The sequence below is a fragment of the Amphiprion ocellaris genome, chromosome 21 (assembly GCF_022539595.1).
Source record: "Amphiprion ocellaris isolate individual 3 ecotype Okinawa chromosome 21, ASM2253959v1, whole genome shotgun sequence".
NCBI classification, from domain to species: domain Eukaryota; kingdom Metazoa; phylum Chordata; class Actinopteri; family Pomacentridae; genus Amphiprion; species Amphiprion ocellaris.
In genome coordinates this window covers 6,038,257-6,061,486 of record NC_072786.1, presented here as the reverse complement: position 1 = coordinate 6,061,486, position 23,230 = coordinate 6,038,257, and the positions used below count along the sequence as shown (strand labels likewise).

At 39.6% G+C, this 23,230-nt stretch overlaps 2 protein-coding genes across 2 annotated transcripts; both read right to left on the bottom strand.

The window, feature by feature from the left end:
* Positions 1–7,335: 7,335 nt before the first annotated feature.
* Positions 7,336–18,555, bottom strand: usp18 (ubiquitin specific peptidase 18). The gene is made up of 10 exons (XM_023293300.3): positions 18,413–18,555; positions 12,718–12,814; positions 12,349–12,491; positions 12,182–12,261; positions 11,429–11,563; positions 10,938–11,033; positions 10,703–10,864; positions 10,500–10,631; positions 10,145–10,188; positions 7,336–8,433 (listed from the first exon to the last, which is right to left on the bottom strand). Exons 1-10 carry the CDS (start codon positions 18,447–18,449, stop codon positions 8,361–8,363), a joined length of 999 nt encoding a protein of 332 aa, XP_023149068.2. The 5' UTR covers positions 18,450–18,555; the 3' UTR covers positions 7,336–8,360.
* pex26 (peroxisomal biogenesis factor 26) lies at positions 18,177–23,196 on the bottom strand. The gene is made up of 5 exons (XM_023293289.3): positions 22,838–23,196; positions 22,613–22,753; positions 20,924–21,240; positions 20,705–20,845; positions 18,177–20,600 (listed from the first exon to the last, which is right to left on the bottom strand). Exons 1-5 carry the CDS (start codon positions 23,023–23,025, stop codon positions 20,488–20,490), a joined length of 900 nt encoding a protein of 299 aa, XP_023149057.2. The 5' UTR covers positions 23,026–23,196; the 3' UTR covers positions 18,177–20,487.
* Between the last annotated feature and the right edge of the window lie 34 nt (positions 23,197–23,230).

The window sequence follows — 23,230 nt, the reverse complement described above, 5'->3', positions numbered from 1 at the left end:
TAGAGCTCCAGATGTTCCACCATGCAGGAAGTTAGTGGGGGTTGCAATAAATTACCGTCAACAAATAGTCAGAAACAGAAAGTTGAGTTCCTCTTTCTGCATTGACATATTTATACAAATCAAACAAGATATAGTATGCTTAAGAAGTGAGCTTAAGAGGTTAAAGGCGTTTTAAGTCTTTGCACCAAGAACAGCTAACTGTTGCAGGCTGTAGCTTCATATTCAAAAGGCAGATTTAATATGATGCAGTATCAGTCTTCTATTTGTTGAGGATCTTCAAGCTATAACGGTTGGGAAGAACTGCTTGATTCATGTCATTTCCTCTTCACTAATCCTATTCAATATTATTATTAGCATTTAATAATAGCAAAAAGGTGCAGTTGAAACTGTCCTGTTTGGATAAAAGTTTACACCCAGACATTCAAACGACAGCGCCTCATCGTGTTTGCTGAATGGATGACACAACTCCCATTTGTAAACACGATAGAGGAAGGATACGCTGCAGTCATCCTGAGTCACACCATCCTCTTTCATGTCTACTGACTCCTCCATGTAAGAAGACCTCCACCTTGTCAATGTGTCTTTGGGTCTGTGTCATAGAGACTGTGTGAGCTATGCCCCGCTTCGCATTCCTCTGCCATCCAACCTCTGTCCAGCCTGGACTTTCCCACAGAACCCTAAACCCTGTGAATGAGAGTAGGCCTTTGTTTCAGGCATTTTTCATCCTGATCCCAGCAACTTCCCCATGGTGGAATGCAACAGGAATGCCAGCGCCAGCTACCTGGCATTAGAGAGTCTTTGTGCGGAAATAGGAGAGGCTGAAGGAGAGAGCAGGTCAAAGAGGTTTGACAATGGATAGCTGACTTCTCAAGGTGCCCAGCCCATGCAACAGAGCGAGTCAACAGCAGGACGTGGGTCAAGCCTCTCAAACATGGCAAGGTGCACCAAGGAGAAGTGAAAAAACGGCACTGTTTGCATCGAGGCCGGTTTCGCTATGACTTCTGTCACAGGTTTTTCTCTGACTGTACAAATGATTAACTGGGGCACTGATGTAGCAACTGATTGGCATGCATACACAAGCTGAAATGTGCAGCAGTTAACAGGCTGTTGTGAGCTTATCACTGGCTGGGAGCTGGAATGGTGAGGCAGCAGTTAGCCTCAAGGTGCAATTCCATTCATTCCTGTGCACTGACAGACAGACGAAGGAGGATTTTAATTTGAGGGATGCCAAGTGAAGCTGAGAATTTATTATGGTACCGTCGGATATCGGATGCAACAAGTGACAGCAGGGGGTCGTAGTAGTAGTTTGCTTAGAGGAGGGACACTTACAGACCGACAGACAGACGGTTACCTGGACCCGTCAGTAAAACCATTTCAGCTGTAATCTGAGCAGCCCGGCTTCTCAGACGACGGCTGATCTTCCTTGGATCCTGACTCTGATGATAAGGAGACGAGATAAGGCGCTAGCAGAAGGGTAACGACAGACTCGTGAAGACAAGGGTGGGGCATCAGGTCATATATCCCCACATGTCATGACCACAATTACCAAAGGGGCCTCCGGTCACCTCCTGTGAGAACCAACATCTGCAACCTGCTGCCAGCTCCTCTCAGCTGGACATCCACTTCATAACAAATAGAAATAACCCGAGAAATAACTCAGACTGAATACGTATCATTAACCACTAAATAACAGTGCTACTTTCCATTTTGACTCAAATCAAAGCAAATCAACCTCAAACCCGGTTCTGCTCCAAACCAAATCTGAACCGCACTTCTTCTCTACTGTTCACTTATAGCACTCAGCCTATTTGACAGCCTCTTTCCTAGAAAACTCAGCAGATGTTCTATTTATTACGCTCAGATTGCCAAGAATCTCGGGGAGGACAACTGAACACGGGAAGAGAGAGGAAAACGTTGTGTTGACCAGACTCCCCTTTTCCCCCCTGAGAGGACATTTTATGAACTCGCAGGGGAAAGATAAGATTTTTCTCTTGACGTGACCGTAATACTGAAGAAATCAATGCAATACATTCAGACATGAGCTTGTAGGTTAAAAATAACTCTGGGGTTTACTTTAAGTTAGTTAATTTTAATTATGCAGGATTCTCTTTTCAGTTTGGTCGTCTATCTGCTTTATCTGATTGACAAATTTCTTTTTTTTTATATGTGAGAGGAAAAATCTAAGTCATGCAGCAGACATTTGCCTTCAGTTCTTGTTTGCTATTTACAAAACCAGACTTCACCATGGTCACCAGGCCTGCATGTTGAACACAAAGACAGCGAAAAAGAATCATTTCCTATTTGAAACCTCATTATATAACCAAAAGAATGGCTGTGTGAGCCGGACTGCCACCCCTGAAGCATCCAGAGATTTGCTGTTAGATAGGTTTTATAGAATGGAAGCAGTCAGGACGGGGCTTGTTAGAGGGGTCTCTGTTTTGACATTATGGGGGAAACGTCTTCGTATCAAAGAGGAGCGTTGCTGCAAATTTAACAGGCAAGACCAATCACTATTCACTATCTGATGCAGGCAGAGAAAAGAGAACTGTGAAGAGACAGTGTGCAAATTAGTTCCTTTTTAAAGATGTATAAATATAACTAGAAGATGAAGCATGTAAATTCTGAATGAAACAGGCAGTTCCAACACAGCTACAAGGCCAAATGGAGGAAATGTGTGATGGACACTTTCTAAAACTAACTTTAGTAGCCTCTTAGCTGTTATCTCTAACTGAAAAATACTATTTTGGTGAATTGATATTGTGGTAAAAGTTTCACATAATTAAAGAAAGCAGTTGCAAAATGCTCCAAGGCAGTGGAAAAGAAGTAACTGTGACTGGGTTAGTAAAGCAGCAACAGTCATTGTTTCCTTAGCTGGAATTACAGGCCTAATGTGGTGAAAATCCATTATTTGGAGGTGTAAAATAAAAGCTACATGAAGATGAAAACACATACTATTGGCATTCCTCCTTCCTGTCAAATTACGATCAGAGTTAAACATATGTCAAAAGGTCAGAACTCTGTGGAAACTGCAGAAGTGAAGAATATTTGGAAATCGTAGAAACTTCAAGACTTTTGGGTTTCTGCGTTTTCGTGTCACCTAAACTCAACCACTTTTTACATCTGCATTCACTTACACATAGTATGGCTGAATTCCCACTAAATCTGCTTCTGTTGTCAGACAGCATAACTAACATGAAATGGTGACTGAACGCAGCCCATTAAGACGACACGGGAAGCAACAGCCACATCCGAATAACTTCCAAGCTGCTGCTCTGCACCATTAAAATACTGATTTTATAACCTCAGTGTACTTACCGTACAAATGCATACATAAAGTTAGAAGTGATAGAAAGTCCTGGTCTCTCACATTCATTCACATCTTGGTAAACTGCCGTACAGTTGACTGTTTCACTCCATGCTGTCAATCACAGATGCAGAGAGAGTCTTCTTCCTGAAGGCGGCATAGGCAGCTGCATTTAAAGCAAAAGAAACAAGAAAAACAGCATCAGAACAGAACTGGGCTAAAACATTGGATGACACAGGCACAGTGAAAGGAACCATCGTGATGTTGAGCTGAAACATTGAGAGATACTTTATGGGGACATGTGAGACTCATCTATCTATCTGTCTGTCTGTCTGTCTGTCTGTCTGTCTGTCTGTCTATCTATCTATCACATCCTTCTTTCTTTCTTTCAAATCATAAATCCATTCTGGGTTTTCTTTCTTTTACTGTGTTTCATTTTTCTTTCCATTCACTCAGACTTCCTCTCCATCTATCCATCCATCTAGATTGACTTTCTTTCCATTTTCTTCTCAATTTTTACTGTCACTCTCTCATCCATCTTTGCTTTTTTCAGAGTCTCTCTAATGATTTATATTCTTTCCATCCATCCATTCATCCTTTTTTCTATTTTTTTGTTATACAGACCACTTATCCTTCCTTCCTTCATCTCTACAGTCACTCTAACTTAGTCTTTCCTTCCTTGTTTGCTTCCTTCCTTCCTTCCATTAACATGGTTATCATGGTTAAAAGGTTAAGCTACTGTTAAACCATGTTTACATCACAAATGTTAAACTGTAAAGTAAGTTATTTTATGGATTTGAAAATACAAACAAGCAGGCACCTAAACCATGTAAAACAAACAAACAAACATGTATTTAAAACAGACAGCTAAAAAATGTCAGTTCCTTGAGCTAAATGCTAATGTGAGGATGCTAACATGACAAAGTAGTGACAGACAATGCTCTGTTAGCATTCTAGCATTAGCTAATTAGCTCCAGATTCAAAAGATGCCACAAATCAAACAATTGTATAAAGACTGTATTTTAAGAAAAGCATTCATAAATTCAAAATCCAGACTGCTACATGCAAAAAATGTAGCTGGGTGGGGGTGTACATATTTGACCTGCAAGAATTATGTGGGCAGCACATGTCAAAGTAACGTTCACATGAATGCATAATTGTTTTTGGAATTATTTGTCAGGATTACTTACTACAAAAATCTGGTTGGAAATCAGTACTAGACATACTAAAATTTGGCTTGATAGTGGCACAGAGTGGAAAAAGGAGCGCACAAAAGTTGCAAATCATTGTTGACGATGTGAATTTTTGTACATAATGTTATGGCATCACACTGTTGAAATATTTTAGTCAGGACCAACTTATTTTACAGACAGACACTTCCGTGAATCAACGCTGCTAATGTGGTTAAATAGACATAAAAGAAGGGCAGTGTAACCTTTGTGCCTGTTAGAATTCGCCCACCAGTTCACAGTTCAACATCACTGCTTTCACTTCTCTGCTATTCCACAGCAGAAGAACCTGAGCGCTGATCATCTTTAAACAGACAAAGAGCTGGAATATTTGTTAGCTGGTGCATGTGAGACAGAGGCGTTTATCTAAGCCAGTGAAATCCTCCACACGCAAAAAAGGAAAAATTTAAGAGTGGTTCTCAAACAGCCAAATTCCACGCATCTCAGTGGTGTGCTCACCTAGTAACTGGTAAACACACATCAACAATGACTAAAAAGCATTAATGAACTCCGATATATTGTCCAAAGGAAACAGTTTCTTAGGAATATCATGCCCGCTGCTATAGCCTACGTGCCTACAGAGACTGTGTCCGCGCCATATATCTGCTTCAGTTGAGCTTTTATGGATTTATTGTGTCAATCACTTTCACTGCTGTAGAAACGACACAACAAAACAACACAACATGAGGCGTCCTTGGCCGACTGAATGTTAACACCTGACCAAGATAAAGAGCTACAGCTTAATTGTGGAGATTATGATCTGCTATAAAGTGTCTAAGTAACTTCATCCAGGGGTCGGAGCTCAGCTAAACAATGGAGACAAAGACTTTGTGCGTTTGTGACACGTGGTTGCAAAGAAAGTAAGACGTCCAGACATTCAGTCAGACTTTATATGCGCCGCCTCGGGGCATCCTGCCTGTGTCATACAACTGTTACAGCATCTGTGATGTGGTCAGTGTCAGGGCGCTGCTGGACAGGTGCTCATCCAACACCTTCTCCAGACATGATAGAGCAACATGCATAATTAATTAAAACCTACAAAGGGAAGAATCGCTTCTTTGGAAAGTCAGTATTGTGTTCTTTATCTCATAATTCTTTGTGAAATTTCAGCTGAACTTCTTCATAATTACAACCATCTTTGTGATGGAGATGCATCTGCCAGGTGACTTTTACAAAAGAGGAGCAACATAAAGCATCTGAAAGTAATAAAGTAATTTAACCCTGTAAAATCCACTGTTAAAGAAATACATCAGTTTTAGTTTTTTCTATTATATTATATATATACATGTATATATACATATATGTATATATATAATTTTTGTTCAGTTTTCTCTATATTTGTTATATATAGTTTTTGTTTTTTGCTCATTTTCTTCTGTACTATTAGTATTTATTATTGTTATGTTATTATTATATATTATTATTATTTTAGGCAATTTTATATACAAATATATATATATATAATTTTGCTTACATTATTTTTTCTATATTTGTTTGTATATATATGTTTTTGAATTTTTGTGCATTTTGGGTTTACATATTATTATTATTATCATTATTTATATTTAGTAGTTTTATTTGGGTTTGCATATATATATATAAAAAACATATATATGTATATATAAAACATATATATGTGTATATATATATATATATATATATATATATATATATATATATATATATATATATATATATGTGCTCGTTTATTTGTTTGGGGTTTTTTTTGCTCTTTTTTTCTAGATTTGGGTCTTCCTGGGTTAAGCACAATACAGAGGTACTTTTACTTTATACTTGAACTCCACTACATTTCAGACAGACATATTGTAGTTTTTACTTCACTACGAGTTACTGACAGCTCAAGTCAATAGTTAGTTTGCAAGTTTCGATAGCCAATAAATAGGATGTCAATTCACAAAATACACAGAATAGTATATAAAATTGCTTAATTAGTGCTACCTTGATCAGTAAAAACATTAAAATGCTGGTTTAAATTTTTTAAAAATGACGGTTCTAAACATGCAGACTGGTCTATTGCTAAGTATTATATTATTAAATTGTGCATATTACACATCAATAGAAGTATAATTAGTGATGCATTGAATTCTGATCAGTATTTCATTGTTCTAGCTGGTGGAGGTGAAGCTGTCAGGAATGTGTAGTGAAGTAATAAGTAAGTTTCTCTCTGACGTATGGTGAAGTCAATGAACGTCACGCAGCGTTTCTATGATTATAGTGGCTTTAAATACGTGACCTGGGCACTTACTGCAACACATCAAAATAACGTATGATATTGACTGCAAATCCAAACACTGCATGTTTTCAGCATATGTCAACGCTCTGTGCTTGTCAGAGAACGATGCAACACGGCGGAGCGCATCTGTGACGCAAATCAAAACACACATATCTGTCCCCGGTGCGTCTCTGAATGAGAGCTGCAGATACCTCCTCATACAGAAAGCCATGCTGTGCTACACGGCATCGAGATGACTAAGCATGAGGCCCGCTGCCTCTGGCACTGTGCAGACATGTTCCATTCTGTCAGAGCCGTGCAGCACATAGGCACCATCTCACACCATCTCACACCATCTCACACCATCTCACACCGTTTCACACAGTTTCACACGGTCCCCCAACTCCTGGCCAGGCGAGTGGGAACTTCAGCGGCTCTGCTGAGAGGCAGTTTTCACGCACCGTGGCTGAAACTGCAGAGTTTTAATTGCAACATGGTGCCCTCAGTGTATTCTACAAATACATGAATGAGTGTATACAGTTGGTGGTGTTCATCAAATGCACAAAACGTTAAAGTCATCAGTTTTTTTTATAGTAAAAAAGGCCCACAAGCAGTAGGAAAATATCCTTCACACAATCAAAGTTGATGTTTTTGTCAGTCCACGTGTGAAAAAAATCACCTCATTGTTCTTCATGAGTGAGTGGAAAGTGAACGCTGAGTCCTGCTGCAAGTATTTCCCCCAAACAGCGAGTATCTAAGCTATGCATTCTCTGGAAACCAACCCCCCAGTACCACCGAGTGGGTTCGCAGTGTGTGTGGTCCCAGCTGAAAACACTTCCATGATTTGGATCTTCACCGCCACCTACTGGTCCCCAGCACAAATTACTCAGCTGGTTTGTGTTTATGACGAGCTCTATGAAACAGTATTAACAATAAAACCTTTCACTGTGTGCAAAAAAAATCTGAAATTACAATAATTAATTCAGGAAAATAAATGTTTCCATATTCCTATGTTGCATCGTGTTCCCTGATTAACCCTCGTGTCGTCCTGCGGGTCAAAATTGACCCATTTTAAAGTTTGAAAATGTGGCAAAAAATATATATTTTCACCATGAAACTTCTGCTGTCCACATTTTCAACATTTTTGGGGAATCTTTGAACATTTTTTGGTGGAAAAAAGAAATGTTAAAAATGTTTCTTAACAACTTTCACAAAAAAATCAACCAACATCCAGCAAAAATCGCTGGATTTTGGTTGATTTTTATGTGAAAGTTGTTAAAGAAAATATTAGAAGTTTTACTGATATATATGGAATCACTTTAGATATTTTCAGGATTTTTTTGGAAGATTTTTACTCATTTTTTGAAAATATTTACAAGAATTTTCTTGCCAAATTTGTAATTTTTTTTAAATAAAACTTTTAAGGGAAACTTTTAAGGAATTATTGGAATTTTCTTCCTGAAGCTTTTGCAAATTTTCAGAAATTTGGGGAATTTTTTTTTACTGAATTTTTGGATTTTTTCAGACAAGGAAACAATATTTTTTTGGTGCCTGTAAATGAGGACAACAGGAGGGTTAATTCACATCAGTCCACTCAGCCAGAAAATTCAGGTTGTCGTCCTTCTTCTTTGAAATCTCTTCTGTACATCAACATGTACGCTGTTTCTCTGTAAAAAGCACAAATAAATACTTTACAGAGCCACGTTCAAGATAAAGTTGCACATAAAGAAGATTTAAACACAATCAACAGGAATATAATGTAAAAAGACAAATAGCAGGCGTTAGCCAAAAATCAGTCCAACGTTCAAAGACAAGACAACATGACACACGAGACGGATTTCCTCTATTTAGGAGTTCAAAAGTCTGAGAGCCTCGTGGCAGAAATGCGTTCACCTTCAGTCTTTAATCTCGGCCGTGGAACAGACAATAAGGCTTTGTTTAAAGATCTAAAGCTGTTTCTCCAAGTAGGAACTTAAAAGCTCCATGATGTCAGCCGAGGTCAGGCATTTAGGGCTTTAAATGTTATTAATACAATCTTAAATTTAACTCTAAAAGCAACTGGAAGCCACTTTAAGGAGGATAAAATTGGAGTCACATGTTTTTTGTTACTTCTTCCTGAAGGCACGGTCCTTGTATTCCAAATTTTTTGAAGGTGAGAGATGATTTTATGGATGAGGCTGAGCAAAGAGAATTTGACTTGTTAATTTGAGAACAAATAAAGTTTAGACTGCGCTCCTTATTCAGCTCAGAATTGGTTTCATTTGAGAATGTGTCTTTCTCCACCTTTCTCTAGAGATTAAAGGGACATTTAGACACATCAGAAACAGTGATTTGCTCTTTTGCCAAAAGTCTGACACCACTTTGGTTTCAGGAGGTAGTTAGCTTAGCTTAGCATAACAGCTGGAAACAGCTACTTTGTAACTTTTTTGTCTCTGATTTTGTTTTGTGTCATTTGTCCAATTTTTGTCATTTTGTGTGTCATTTTTGTAATATTTCATCTTGTTTGTGTTGTTTTTTTTGTTTTTTTGATCATAAAGTAAAATATCATTTTATTCAGTTCCAGATACCTGTGACTAGAAGTTTTGTGTCTTTGTAGATAAACTGTGATCTTTAAGTTGTAATGTGTAAATGATAAACTGAGGCATAATGTTGTTGTCAAGTAAAGCAAAACACAAAATGACAAATATAAGACAAAAAACACAAGCGAGACAAAACGGAAACATAAAACGGCAGAAACATGAGACAATCAACAAGTCAGACAAAAAAACAACAAAAACTAGACAAAATATTACAAACATGAGACACAAAAGAACAATGAACAATCTAATATTTTATTTTATGATCAAAACAACTTGTCATGGTCTAGAAATTATTTTAAATTTATAGTTTTACTAATTTACATTTTGCAGTTAATGTCTTCTCTGTCATTTTTACACTTTACAAAGTCGTACTGGGGGCCGGATTGGACCCTCTGGAGGGCCGGTTTTGGCCCGCAGGCCACATGTTTGACACCCCTGATATAAACTGTTAATTTTACTTTAGAGCAAATAACCAACTGTTCAAATTAGAAGTGATGGAATTACTTTAATATGAATCAATTTTGAATCATTTGATATTTAAGTGATACTGCAGCCACTTTTGTTTGATTGTTTCTGTTAATTAGAGGCCTTTAATAAGCAGATTTTCTTGCCTTTGGACAGAACCCAGATCCCAGTATTTATGCTAAGCTGGTAGTAGCTGCATATGTAGTACAGGAATGTAAGAGCAGTATCAATCTTTTTATCTCTCAGCAAGAAAGCAAGCTTACACATATCCTAAAAATGCTGCTTTAGGTTGACCTCAACCTTCTACACCACACAGAACAGAAATTAAATTTACCTGCAATGTCCTCCATATGTTGTCTTCACTTCTTCCCAGGAGGTCTGTGAGTTTTAGGGAAAATCAGACAACTAATGAATCACAAATTTGCATAATAATGCATTATAGTAACACAAAATCCTTCTTGAACAAGTGGAAAGTAAAAGCTGTATTTTCAACATTTCATAAATCAAATTTCACTTCCTGTTTTTGTGACTTATTCATCAAAATATCTTTAAGATTTTAATTCTACCTATGCATTGTGATTACCAATGAAATGTTCAATGCATAAACATGTTTAAAAAAGACTGTTCAGCAAGTAGAAGACCAGAAATATCCTTTATTCAAATGAGAGGTATTGTCACATTGGACGTACCTGCTGTACATGACTGTCATCTGCATAGTACCAGTGCTTGTTCACTCTGTGACGGACGTAGGCGGTGTAGTGTCCACACGCTGCATAACCAGAGTGTACTATCACTGCATACAAAGTGTACTTTGTATCTTTCTGGAAGAACAAATACATTTTCAGATGACGAAAGACACTAGATCCAGACACGAGATAGAAAATAGAGGTACCTGCTCAAAGCCTGTGGAGAACGCATCTTGAAGAATCTCCAAAAAGTCAAAGGTTTCTGGAAAAGTAACTCTGCAGTCAAGTTTTAGTGTTGAACTGTGCATATTTCGGAATCGTTTCAGGTGCACACACAAGATACGAGGCAGGGACAGGAGTTTGACACCCTGAAAAAAGACAAAGACATGTCGATGACTATCTTGCAGAAGACTTCTGGGTAGCTTTTTAACCGAGTGTTACCTGTTTGGACGTCCTCTTCATTCCACATTGTGCACAAAAGCAGCGATTTATGCCTCTTAGCTCCTGATGCTCAAAGAAGGAAGTCATGCAGCTCTCCTGAAAAGAATCAGAATTTAGAGTTGCTGTTTTTGAACACGTGAGATTGATTGAATACAAGATTGCGACTACTCTCACTGCTGTATGAGAATGGAGAAGCATATAGCTAGCTTAGCTTAGCATAAAGACTGAAACAGGAAAACATAAAATCACCACCTAGCATCTTTAAACCTCGCTTTTCAAGAGGTTCATGGGTGTAATCAGTACAAAAACAAATGGTAAAAGTTATGTTTTTATGGATTTTTTTTACTCTGTTCATGCTAAGTTGCAGCTTTACATTGAGCATACAGACATTAGAGTGTTGTCTGATCTTATCATATAAATTCTGGCAAGAAAGCAAATGAATGTATTCCCCTAATACTGTTAAATTCATCTGAAAGAACCCATTTCAGCACCAGAGAATTGGTATCTTCCTTTATGTGCAGAGGCAGGCTGAGCATGTAGCTGCTTCGAGTCTGGATGGAGCTGCACTCCAAACACTGCAGGTGAGTCTCCACTGAAATCTTGTACAGATTCTGGATTTCGAGAGCCTAGTAAAGAGAGGAAATGCAAGTAAATGCAGTATAAATAATGCTGAGAGATTATTTTAAAAATGTATTTGTGATTAACCCTCGTGTCGCCCTGCGGATCAAAATAGACCCGTTTTAAAGGTTGAAAATGTGGAGAAAAAAATATATTTTCACAGTGAAACTTCTGATGTCCACATTTTCAACATTTTTAGGGAAATTTTTGAACATTTTTTTGTGGGAAAAAAGAAATGTTAGAAATGTTTCTTAAGAACATTCACAAAAAAATCAACCAAAATCCAGCGAAATTCGCTGGATTTTGGTTGATTTTTTTGTGAATGTTCTTAAAGAAAATATTAGAAGTTTTACTGATATATATGTAATCACTTTAGATATTTTTAGGATTTTTTTGGAAGATTTTTACTCATTTTTTGAAAATATTCACAAGAATTTTCTTGCCAAATTTGGGGGATTTTTTAAAATAAAACTTTTAAGGAATTATTGGAATTTTCTTCCTGAAGCTTTTGCAAATTTTCAGAAATTTAGGGAATTTTTTTTGTTGAATTTTGGGATTTTTTCAGACAAGGAAACAATATTTTTTGGTGCCCGTAAATGAAGACAACAGGAGGGTTAAAGTCCAACCAGAGCTCTGTCATCCATCTGCTGCTGCATCAAGTTCAGAATGGAGAGGAAGACCTCGTCGGCGTCGTGCTGCATACCGACTGCAAAACAACATTCTCATTGTTAGAAGCTGTGCAGCAAAACCGCATCGACACGAGACGTTTGTTGCGCAAGTTTTCGGGTCTTACGTCGGATGCAGTTTCTGTCCAGACAGTGGAGGAAGTCACGATGTGGGGCCGGCTGAGGAAGGTCTCCTCGCATGGCTGAAAGAACTCTCTTCAGCTCCTGGGGGACATTACGACTATCCCGTCTCCCACGAGCTGCTTCCCACCTTGTGATATTCATAAACCCTCATTAATCCTTATTATGTAGCTCCCAGGAAACACAGCCTTGTTGCCAGATGGATATTAGTGCATTTTTCAAATATCTGAAAAGGTTTCATGAGGCCAAAAGGCCACAGAACAGAATAAATGTGAACTACCAAAAGCATTAGTTTCATGATGTTAGGTTTTTACTGCTTTAGAAGTCATGATGAATAGAGTCCGTCATTTGCCTACTTTTCTAGCAGGTCTAGTATTTCCCAGGTGGCGGAGAGGGTCTGCAGCAAAGTGTTCACACAGCAGGATAGATGGTAGTTGGTGAGGCCTCTCATTCCTGTGACACACCATTGAAAGCAAAATAACACAGTTTGTGACACCTTGAATCAAGCATGGCACCCATGAGCAGGTCCACCGTTCCATACCTGGAATGCCAGATGGCAAAACGAAATAAAAAAGGAACTAGTGTGGATTCAAATGTCCATATAGATGTGCAGAACGCCCACCTGATGTGTATGTTCTAAGAAAATAACAAATCGATTGTTTTATAGACGGTTTGGTTTATTGGTTTAAGATCCCAAGCAGAGAAAATATCTAGTAAGTTTATTTCACACACATCCAAAGTCTGTATTTTGATTTCTGTGTCACTGAAACACACCTGAAAGGTTTATTAGTTATGAAGAGGGAAAAAAATGTCATATGCAATAACACTAAAACCCTGTTTATGAATAGGACGAAAAATCTCCGTCTAAACTGTTACAGGTTTTGGTCGGGGCCTGAGGAGATCTTAATTGAGACATAATGCTGTAACAGTTGCATCAGGTGACAAACCTCCAGATGTGTGTGATTCCTCTAGACCAGGGTTGTCAAACATATGGCCCAAGGACCAAAACCTGCCCAACAGAGCATTCAGTACGGCCTGCGTGATGACCTTGCACAGGGTAAAAACTACAGAGAAGATAAAAAAAAAAGTAAAATAATTTCAAGACCTTAACAAGTCATTTTGATCACAAAGTAAAACACTGAAAAAAAAAAAGTTTTGTTCCTTTATAGACACACTGTGATCTGGAAGTTTTAATGTGTAAATGATAAACTGAGGCATAATATTGTTGAAATTGCACTTATTTTTCTTTTAAAAATTCAGGTTGTTCATAATGTCTTGTAAGAACATACCTCATTAAATGGAAACGTTTTCATAACTGTTTTTTTTGCACTAAAACAAAGGGAAAAATCTGGAGCTGTCATCATTTCTAGGTTATTATGCTGTGATTTTACTGGTCACTTGAGATCAAATTGGGCTGAATGTGGCCCCTGAACTAAGATGAGTTTGACATCCTGCTCTAGACTTTTAAGGAGCTGTACTGGGCTCCTGACAGATTCCCCTAAAAACATTAGGCAGTAAAATAAAGAATTGTACTGATATTTGAATCTGCAAAGGTTTATGAAATAATTTTAATCTCTGGAGCTGGAGTCTATCCCAGCTGATTTAGGGTGAAGGCAGGAGACACCTACAGACAATTCAGCGTTACCAATTAACCTCCACTGCTGTCAATCACAGACACAGAGAGTCTTCTTCCTGAAGGGGGCAGCAGCTCGGCTGTATTTGAATCTACAGACACTGAAACAGACTATTTGGAGCAGGAATTATACGGTCACGGTGAAATGAAGTATAATGAGCTAAAAAAAAAAAAACATGTGAGACTTTCATCAAATTGCTGATAGAGTCACAATGTGGGACCTTTAAAGTATATTTTACACATTTAGCAAGATGGCGCCGTGCCAGCGGCAGCTAGTTACAGCAGCTCCGGTTAACTTTAGGTCTGTTTAGTTATTTTGTAGTTTTCTTCTCTTTTTAAGTTTTTCTTTTCAGCAAGTAGGGTGACGCTTTTGTACGGGACAGACATGGATGTGCAAATAGCGTTTTCCCTACTTTGTTTACTACTGTTTTCGGAACTTTTTAAATCCGCATCTGGTGACCCGTTCAGCCATGGCTCCATTGTTTACAGTCGGGAACAGCTGTTGGCGCTGAGCCAGGCCAGGCCGCCGTCGTGGGAGAGACCAGACATCCCAGCTGAGCTCCGCAGAAGGAGGAGAGGATGCCGGGCAGGACTGAAGCGTCGGGAGAAGAGGAGACGCTACAAGCCGTCCGTTCCATCTGTGATTATGGGGAATGTGAGGTCTCTCCCGAATAAGATGGAAGAACTGACGGCGCTGACCAGGCTGCAGTGGGAGTATAGGGAGAGCAGCCTCATGATGTTCACGGAGTCATGGCTGAACAAACTCACTCCGGACTCACTTTTAACTCTGGACGGATTCCATCTGGTCAGAGCGGACCGGAACGTGAGGGAGAGTGGTAAGAGAAAGGGTGGGGGCCTCGCGATGTATGTGAATGAGAGATGGTGTAATGCTGGACACATTAGCGTTAAAGAGCAGCTCTGCACTAAGGATGTAGAATTACTGGCGGTCAGTCTGCGTCCGTTCTATCTGCCCCGGGAGTATTCACATGTAATAGCCATTACTGTGTACATCCATCCCTCGGCTGATGCGGCTGCAGCCTGTGAACTCATCCACAGTGAAGTGTCCCAGCTGCAAACATCTCACCCTCAGTCTCTTATTATCATCTCAGGAGACTTTAATCATGCATCGCTCTCTGCCACTCTCCCCACGTTCACCCAGTACGTGACCTGCCATACCAGAGACAATAAAACCCTGGACCTGCTGTATGCAAACATCAAGGATGCATACAGCTCCTCACCCCTCCCCCCACTGGGCCACTCAGATCACAACCTGGTGAGACTGCAGCCCATTTACATACCTATGGTGAAGAAACAACCCCCCACCACCAGGTATGTGAAGAAGTGGTCTGACGAGGCCACTGAGGCGCTGCAGGACTGCTTTGAGACCACAGACTGGGATGTGCTGTGTGGTCCACACGGGGAGGACATTGATGCACTGACAGACACTGTTACGGACTATATCAACTTCTGTGCAGAGAACATCGTACCGACCAGGAAAGTACGGTGTTTCTCTAACAGCAAACCCTGGGTGTCCCTGGAACTGAAGGCCCTGCTGAAGGAGAAGAGGAGGGTCTTTGGATCTGGGGACAAAGAGGAGCTGAGGAGGGTGCAGAAGGAGATAAAGAAGAAGATCAAGGCGGACAAGGCCAGCTACAGGACCAAGATGGAATCTCACCTGCAGGACAATAACACAAGGGAGGTCTGGAGAGACCTGAGATCCATCTCTGGTTACAGCAGAGGCCATGAGAGGGGAGCTGCAGCAGGAGGCCAGGAGTGGGCCAATGAGCTGAATCTGTTCTTTAACAGATTCGACTCTGCTCCCACTCCTCCCCCCTCTCATCAAAGCACCGACCAGCCAGCTCCTTCTTCACACCTCAGCTCTCTACCACCACCACCACCAACAGCACCCCTCCTCCCATCCCCGTCTTCTACCACCTCCGGACTCCGCATACAGCCCCATCACCCCTCCTCGTCTCACCCCCCACCACCACCATCACCCCTCCTCCTGCCACCCTCCCCCTGCCTCTCCATAACAGCTGATCAGGTGAGAAGTGAACTTAAAAAGATCAAGACCAGGAAAGCTGCAGGTCCTGATGGAATCAGCTCCAGACTCCTTAGAGACTGTGCAGACCAGCTCTGTCAGGTGCTGCTGCACATCTTTAACCTGAGCCTGAGTCTGGAAAGGGTTCCTCTGTTATGGAAGACTTCCTGCCTGGTTCCTGTCTCTAAGACCAGGAACCCCAGGGAGCCTAACCACTTCAGACCTGTGGCCCTCACTTCTCACCTGATGAAGACCATGGAGAGGATCGTCCTCAAGAACCTCCGTCCCCAGGTGAGCCAGTATCTGGATCCACTGCAGTTCGCCTACCAACCGAACATTGGAGTGGATGATGCAGTGGTCTACCTGCTGCACAGATCACTGACTCACCTGGAGAAACCCAGCAGCACTGTGAGGGTCATGTTCTTTGACTTCTCCAGTGCTTTCAACACCATCCAGCCTTCTCTGCTTAGGGTGAAGCTTGAAGGAGCGGGAGTAGACTGTCACCTGGCTGCTTGGACCATCGACTACCTCACCAATAGACCACAGTACGTGAGGCTTCAGGACTGTGTGTCTGATGTGGTAGTCAGCAGCATGGGGGCCCCACAGGGGACAGTGCTCTCCCCCTTTCTCTTCACCCTGTACACATCGGACTTCCACTACAACTCTGGGAGCTGTCACCTCCAGAAGTTCTCCGATGATACAGCCATTGTTGGGTGCGTATCTGAAGGGGACGAGCGGGAGTACAGGATGGTCATCTCTGACTTTGTGGACTGGTGTGAGCGAAACCATCTGCAGCTCAACGCCAGTAAGACGAAGGAGATGATCGTGGACTTCCGCAGGAGGAGGACACCCCGGACTGCACCGGTGAACATCCAGGGTTTGGACATTGACATGGTGGACACATACAAATACCTGGGTGTTCACCTCAACAACAAACTGGACTGGACACACAATACAGAGGTCCTGTACAAGAAGGGCCAAAGTCGTCTCCACCTGCTGAGGAGACTGAGGTCCTTTGGAGTGTGCAGGACTCTGCTCAGGACATTTTATGACTCTGTGGTAGCGTCTGCTATTTTCTATGCAGTGGTCTGCTGGGGAGCAGGGAGCACTGAAAGGGACAGAAAGAGACTAAACAGACTGGTCAGGAGGGCTGGTTCTGTCCTGGACTGTTCCCTGGACTCCATAGAGGAGGTGGGTGAGAGGAGGATGTTGTCAAAGCTCACATCCATCATGGACAATCCCTCTCACCCACTGCATGACACTGTGGGGTCTTTAAGCAGCTCCTTCAGCAGCAGACTGAGACATCCACCCTGCAAGAAAGAGCGCTATCGCAGGTCCTTCATCCCATCTGCTATAAGACTTTACAACATCAGCATCACTGGCTGATGTTAACATAAACTGGACTATATCATTACCACCCCAAACCATAAAATTTGCACAGACATTCTTGCACTGCACATCTTTGCACTTTTAAACTTTATTTTTTCTGTTAAAAATTTTGCCACCCTTGTATATATTGTAAATAAAACTGCTGTAACAATGTAAATTTCCCCTGGAGTGGGGAGAAATAAAGAACTTTATCTTATCTTTATCTTATCTTATCTTTATGGTTGGACAGCAGCAGCATATTGTAATACTGTTCTCTTTACAGCTCTGCAAGCACAATAACATAATGTCACACTGTTTTCAGAGCCACATAATGTAGCACTGCTAGTATGTAGAACTTTTAAGTACACAACGCAGTTATTTATCATGTCCATTTGTTTTTGTTCCATATATTCATACTTAACTTGGCAAAAAGGTTTTTGTTTATTCTGTACCTTTTGCATAGAATATGTTGCAGAAAGACTGGAAATTACCTGAGTTAATCTCAATGAAAGCTTTTAAATCTAAACTGAGTTCTTGAGGCCGATTCCACAACATGCATTTGTTTTTTTACAACTTGCTTGTAAATTTTATTTTTTGTTTATTTGTTCGTATTTTAATTATGTTTTAACTGTGTAATTTTATAACTGTGTTTTGTATTTGCTGCTGCCTATTTTTGCCAGGACTTCCTTGCAAAAGGGGTTCTTAATCTCAACGGGATTTCTCCTGGTTAAATAAAAAATATTTAAAAAAAAAAAAAAAAAAAAAAGTCCATATCTGTACATTACATTGACTTTATTGCATTTTTACCTTTATTGTACTTGTCTTGTTTCTTACTATGCATCATTTTATCTAGCTGCTGTGTGAATCATATCTGAATCTCACAAAAACCTATAGAAGACAGCAGTGCATGTACCTGTATACATGTTACATTCTGGCACTGCTTGTATTATTGCATTACACTGACAGAAGACATGAAAACTTCCCATCAGACTGACTGTGTTCTACTCACCGAAATGGAGATGTCTGGTAGTAAACAGTGAGAACATCCTACAGATCCCAGCAGACTTCTTCTTCTTCTTCTTTACAGTTCACTTTAACTACCTGACTAGTCCCACACAAGATGGACAAGTCTGCTAAACTGTATGATATCCGCCTGTTGCAGTACAATCAGCTGTGAACAGTAAACGCCTCCCTCACAGCCGCAGCTTTACTTTCGTTTTACACTTTTCTGTTCGCTTTGCTGGAATCGAAACTTACCAGCAGCCAGGAGTCTAAAAAACAAACAAGGAAAAGACTATCATTTCCAACCTATTGTGACATTTACATCATTTATCTCCATAGTTTAGAGCTGTAAACGTAAACTGAAACTGCTGTAAGCGAACATAACTTACAGCACTGAGCGACTGATTCTCCGTTTTTTTTTTTTCACATTTTAATGCAGATTTTTTTTTTAAAACCTTTATTCCATTTGTCAGAGTGAAAAAACGTCTTTACTTACATGTAGTCCAGACAAATAAAAAGGGTTTTACAAATCTGAAACAATTTAATGAATATTTGTATTTATTTTAGATTTGGTCGAATCTAAAGTAAATGCAAAAAAACTGTACATTTTTTATTTTTTGCATTTTCCTAAATATAATAAATATTTGACAAATGAGAGACTGTATTTTGATGTTATTTTTTGCTTCTGCCTATGAAAAGTATTCACCCCAACTTGGAAATTTTGAATTTCAATCAGAGAATTTAACAAGAAACAGATTTCTACAACGTAATGTCAAAGAATTAAAAATATAACACGGAAAATAAGTAATTGCATAAATGTTCACCTCCTTTGAAGTGACTCACCTAATTCAACACCAGTGCAGCCAGTTGGTTCTAGAAGTCAAACAATTAGTGAAAAAGCATTCAGTTTTGAAATTCAAAGCTTTCCTCCTTTCTTTTACTCCCTTTTCATTAAACATACAGGGTCAATATATAGTTGGACTTTTGAGGTCCATGGGATATATCTTGCATACATTATTATTATTATTATTATTATTATTATTATTATTATTATTATTATTATTATTATTATTATTATTATTATTATTATTATTATTAAAAGTAAAAAAATAATGTTTTTTTAATGTTCATTCCGATCATGTCTTTACAAATTCCATAATTCTCTATTATGGAAACAATCGTTTATTAATAAAAATGACTGAATATCACTAAAATGTCAACTAAATAACTGTCCAAATTTAATAACAACCACCTTGTAATTAGCTAAGCAATAATAAAATGAGCTCATTCAAAAATAGTTTTGTGTTCTTTTTATTAAGTTGAGACAATTTTTGAAATATATCAGCAGATATTTTAATTGTCTTTCTTTTAGGTCTTTTTGTCCATCCAGCACCTTTTATTTCTTAGTATTTGCAGGTAAAGTATGAAGAATTGAGTTTTTGTGGTTTACAGTTACACATCAGACATGATTTGGTGATACGATAACCAGAATCATGGTCCATACATCAGTCGCTGTTCTAGACAATGGCCAATGTTGATTTTAGGCCTGAAAACAGCAACAGCGTCAACTATAATACCTCTCAACTATGTTACAAAAAGTCCCACAATTATACATTGACCCTACAATTAAGCTGACATGTTCATATATTGTATCTATTTTGTCGCTCATACTTTTAGCTCCTATGTTTGTGGACTAATGCCATCATGATCAGGATGCAGAGATCCTGAATAAATAAAAGTATCATGATGAGGCGCATGACGCTTCAGGCTGAACAATCTGGATCTTTAACCTAAACGATGCATCAATGATGACCTGACAAGAATGTATTTACACTTCACAGGTTCACAGAACCAGGTGATAAAATCAAGCTCTCACAGTCGGTGGGGCATTTTAAAAGCATCAAAACTGTACTTTGACTAACAGCAAATACTCCTGGAATGTCTTTGGGTGTGGAGGAAGTTGCTTTTGTGACTGCGGTTTTACAGATATGATAACAAAAGAATGAGGGACTACGTCATGCTCGTTTACAAAACACAGCTGAGTCAAAATGTTTCAATAAACACAGTGTGATATTCAGTCTTTCACAGTTCTTTGCTCTGAGCGAGAGCCTGATAATATGGTGCAAACATGGTGGTCCACATTTGTCTGAGAAGCTGATAAAGTTTGGAAATCCACATGAATGAAGAGGGGAGAGCTGTCGGGGAAAAAAAACAAGTTAGAAATACACCAGTTTATTCCCCAAATAGATTCTTTTTGAAAAGGAAATTATACAAATACGCCAAAAACTTCAAACCAAACCTGGATCCAGTCGGAAAAAAAGCATGTAGATGAGAAGAGCAGCCAGAAAGAGTCTCCGGAGGGGAAATGAACCAGAGTGGCACATCATGACTTTCCTGTATAAAAACCTGAGCATGGCTGCAAGTTTGTGAATTACACCACCTGGAAAACACAATCAGAAAGACCAGTTATGTATTGCACTTATGGTGACTGAACATACAACACGTCATGAGGACTGACCTTGAGGATGAGCTGTGATCTCTGAGCTCGGACTAACGTTGGGATTACAAGGTGCTTCTTGATCCCGTCGCTCTTTTTCTTCCACGACATCCAGCGCCGTCTGTCTCTGGTCTTCTGTGAACGCAGCGCTACCCACCTCACCTGCGATCAGCTCCCGAGCCTCCTCTCCGTGTCCGAGAGGCACAAGGATGTGCAGCAGGTACAGCTCTGCCACCGTCCTGAACCCGGACACTCCGCTGTTCAACGGCCAGAGCAACCAAACTCTGGCTGCTTCCTGCATCACGGCAGGCTCCCCGACTTTGGAGTAAAGAAGTACGCTGCCGAAATGAAAGAGAAAATCTGCTCAGTTGGTATTTTGTCACAATTTACGAGTTAAAAAAATGCCAAAAATTCACTCATTTAACATAAAATTTGCCTCTTACTTGTAATATACAATCCAAATCTGACTATCAAGGGTTACAGACACAACGATGAATCAAGTTGTTACAAAAATAATGAAGAGACTATTTGATAATGAAAACAATTCACAGTTGCTGCTCTGAAATCTTTTAAAATTGGTTCTCTCTTTTTTTTTTAGTTACTTTATCATTCAGTTTTATTGTAATTCAACATAAAAATGAGACAGGAAATTCACTTTAAATTAAATTTCAGCAGCCACTTCATGACGTGCTCATGCAAATAGTCACAATGCACAAAGCATAATGTGAATGGGGCAAATCAACACATCATATTACATCACTATACATTTTTTTGTTGGCAATGATTTTCAACAAAAAGAAAACTTGTATTACTGTCATTTTTAATGACTAATCTACAACTTTAGTGTGTCTGATTGATGGTTATTGGATAAACTGAGTGTTATCTAATTTTATTTACGGGACACAGTCTATTTACATGCAGCCTTCACGTGTGCACAGCAAAATGACTGAAGAACAGGAAAGAAACAATAAAAAGGAAGAAGGAAATATTTTGGCTACAGAAAGGATGAGGTTAACCAAGAACAGCTCAATAATGTCCAGCAATTGTTGCTACCTTTCGATTGTCAATATTATAGAGCTATTCAAGTCATTAAGTAATAATTCATGTATTTTTATACTACACAAAAACCAAACATCATTATGTCTGTTTTTTTCCAGTATCATGCAGCCTTAATCTAAATAATCCAAATATATTCTGTAAATGTATGTTGTTGGCCTTAGAGCTGCAGCTAACTATTATTTTATAGTTGATTCTTTGTTTTATTGTTATTTAATTCATTAGGTAAATGACAGTGCAAAAGGGCAGTTTTCTGACATTATGCGAGCAACAGCCCACAATCTCTAAATATTCAATTTACATTTAAAAATCGTCATCTTTACAAAACTGGAATGCAGTGACTTGATGTTGGATAACTTACTTGAAATTCAAACGTTTATCAGGCTCTGTGAGCGTGGCAGCCAGTTACAGCAGCTCTAGTAATACTGCATTTATTCATTTTTCATTCTTGTATATATTGTACATATTATTGTTATTACCGTATAATAATTATCATTACTGTACATACGGTTAGTGCTGCTTTGAAAGATGTTTGCTGCTGTAACACTGGAAATTTCCCCAGACGTCGGGAGTAATAAAGGATTATCTTATCTTAAATTATTTTTGATGAAAATAGCTGATAAAAAAAACTCTCACAGTCTGAGATCTTCTCACCACATCTGCATTATTCTAGCTGGGATGTTCTCCTGGTGCTCGTACTGCTGCAGGACCCAGGAGAGGACGTCCTGCCACTGATTCAGCTCAGCCAGAGCCTGGATCCCTAAGATGCAGAAACCCGCCCTGAACTCCTCACATCTGCAAAATAAAACACAGAATCACAGTTAGAGCAACATCCAGGCCGCAGGGAGCACTGATGAGGGTCAAGTTTCAGACTCTCACCTGTTGTCCTCTGGCTCCATGCCGTCCAGACTCTTCAGACCTCTGTCACACGTGTCAAAAGCCGCCTGGAAATCTTTGTTGACCATCATTTGCTCTGCAGCTGTGTCCAACATGCTGGTGATGGGCGCTAATGCAGCAGAAAGCGGAGGGCTGCGAGCAGGAGGCTGACCGGCTGAACAGCAGCTCATGACTCCCGGACAAATTAAACACCGCAAAAGAAGGAAAATCCACCCTTTCTACAATGTTAGGAGTTGCTGCTTCACTGTTAGTCGGTTAGGTTACAGCTGGATGCCGAATAAGGCCGTGAGAAAGCGTAGTTTGCTCATTACCTTCTCCACAACATTTTGTTTACACTTCACGATCCTTTGAACTTCCGGGTTTGAGCTCGCTCGC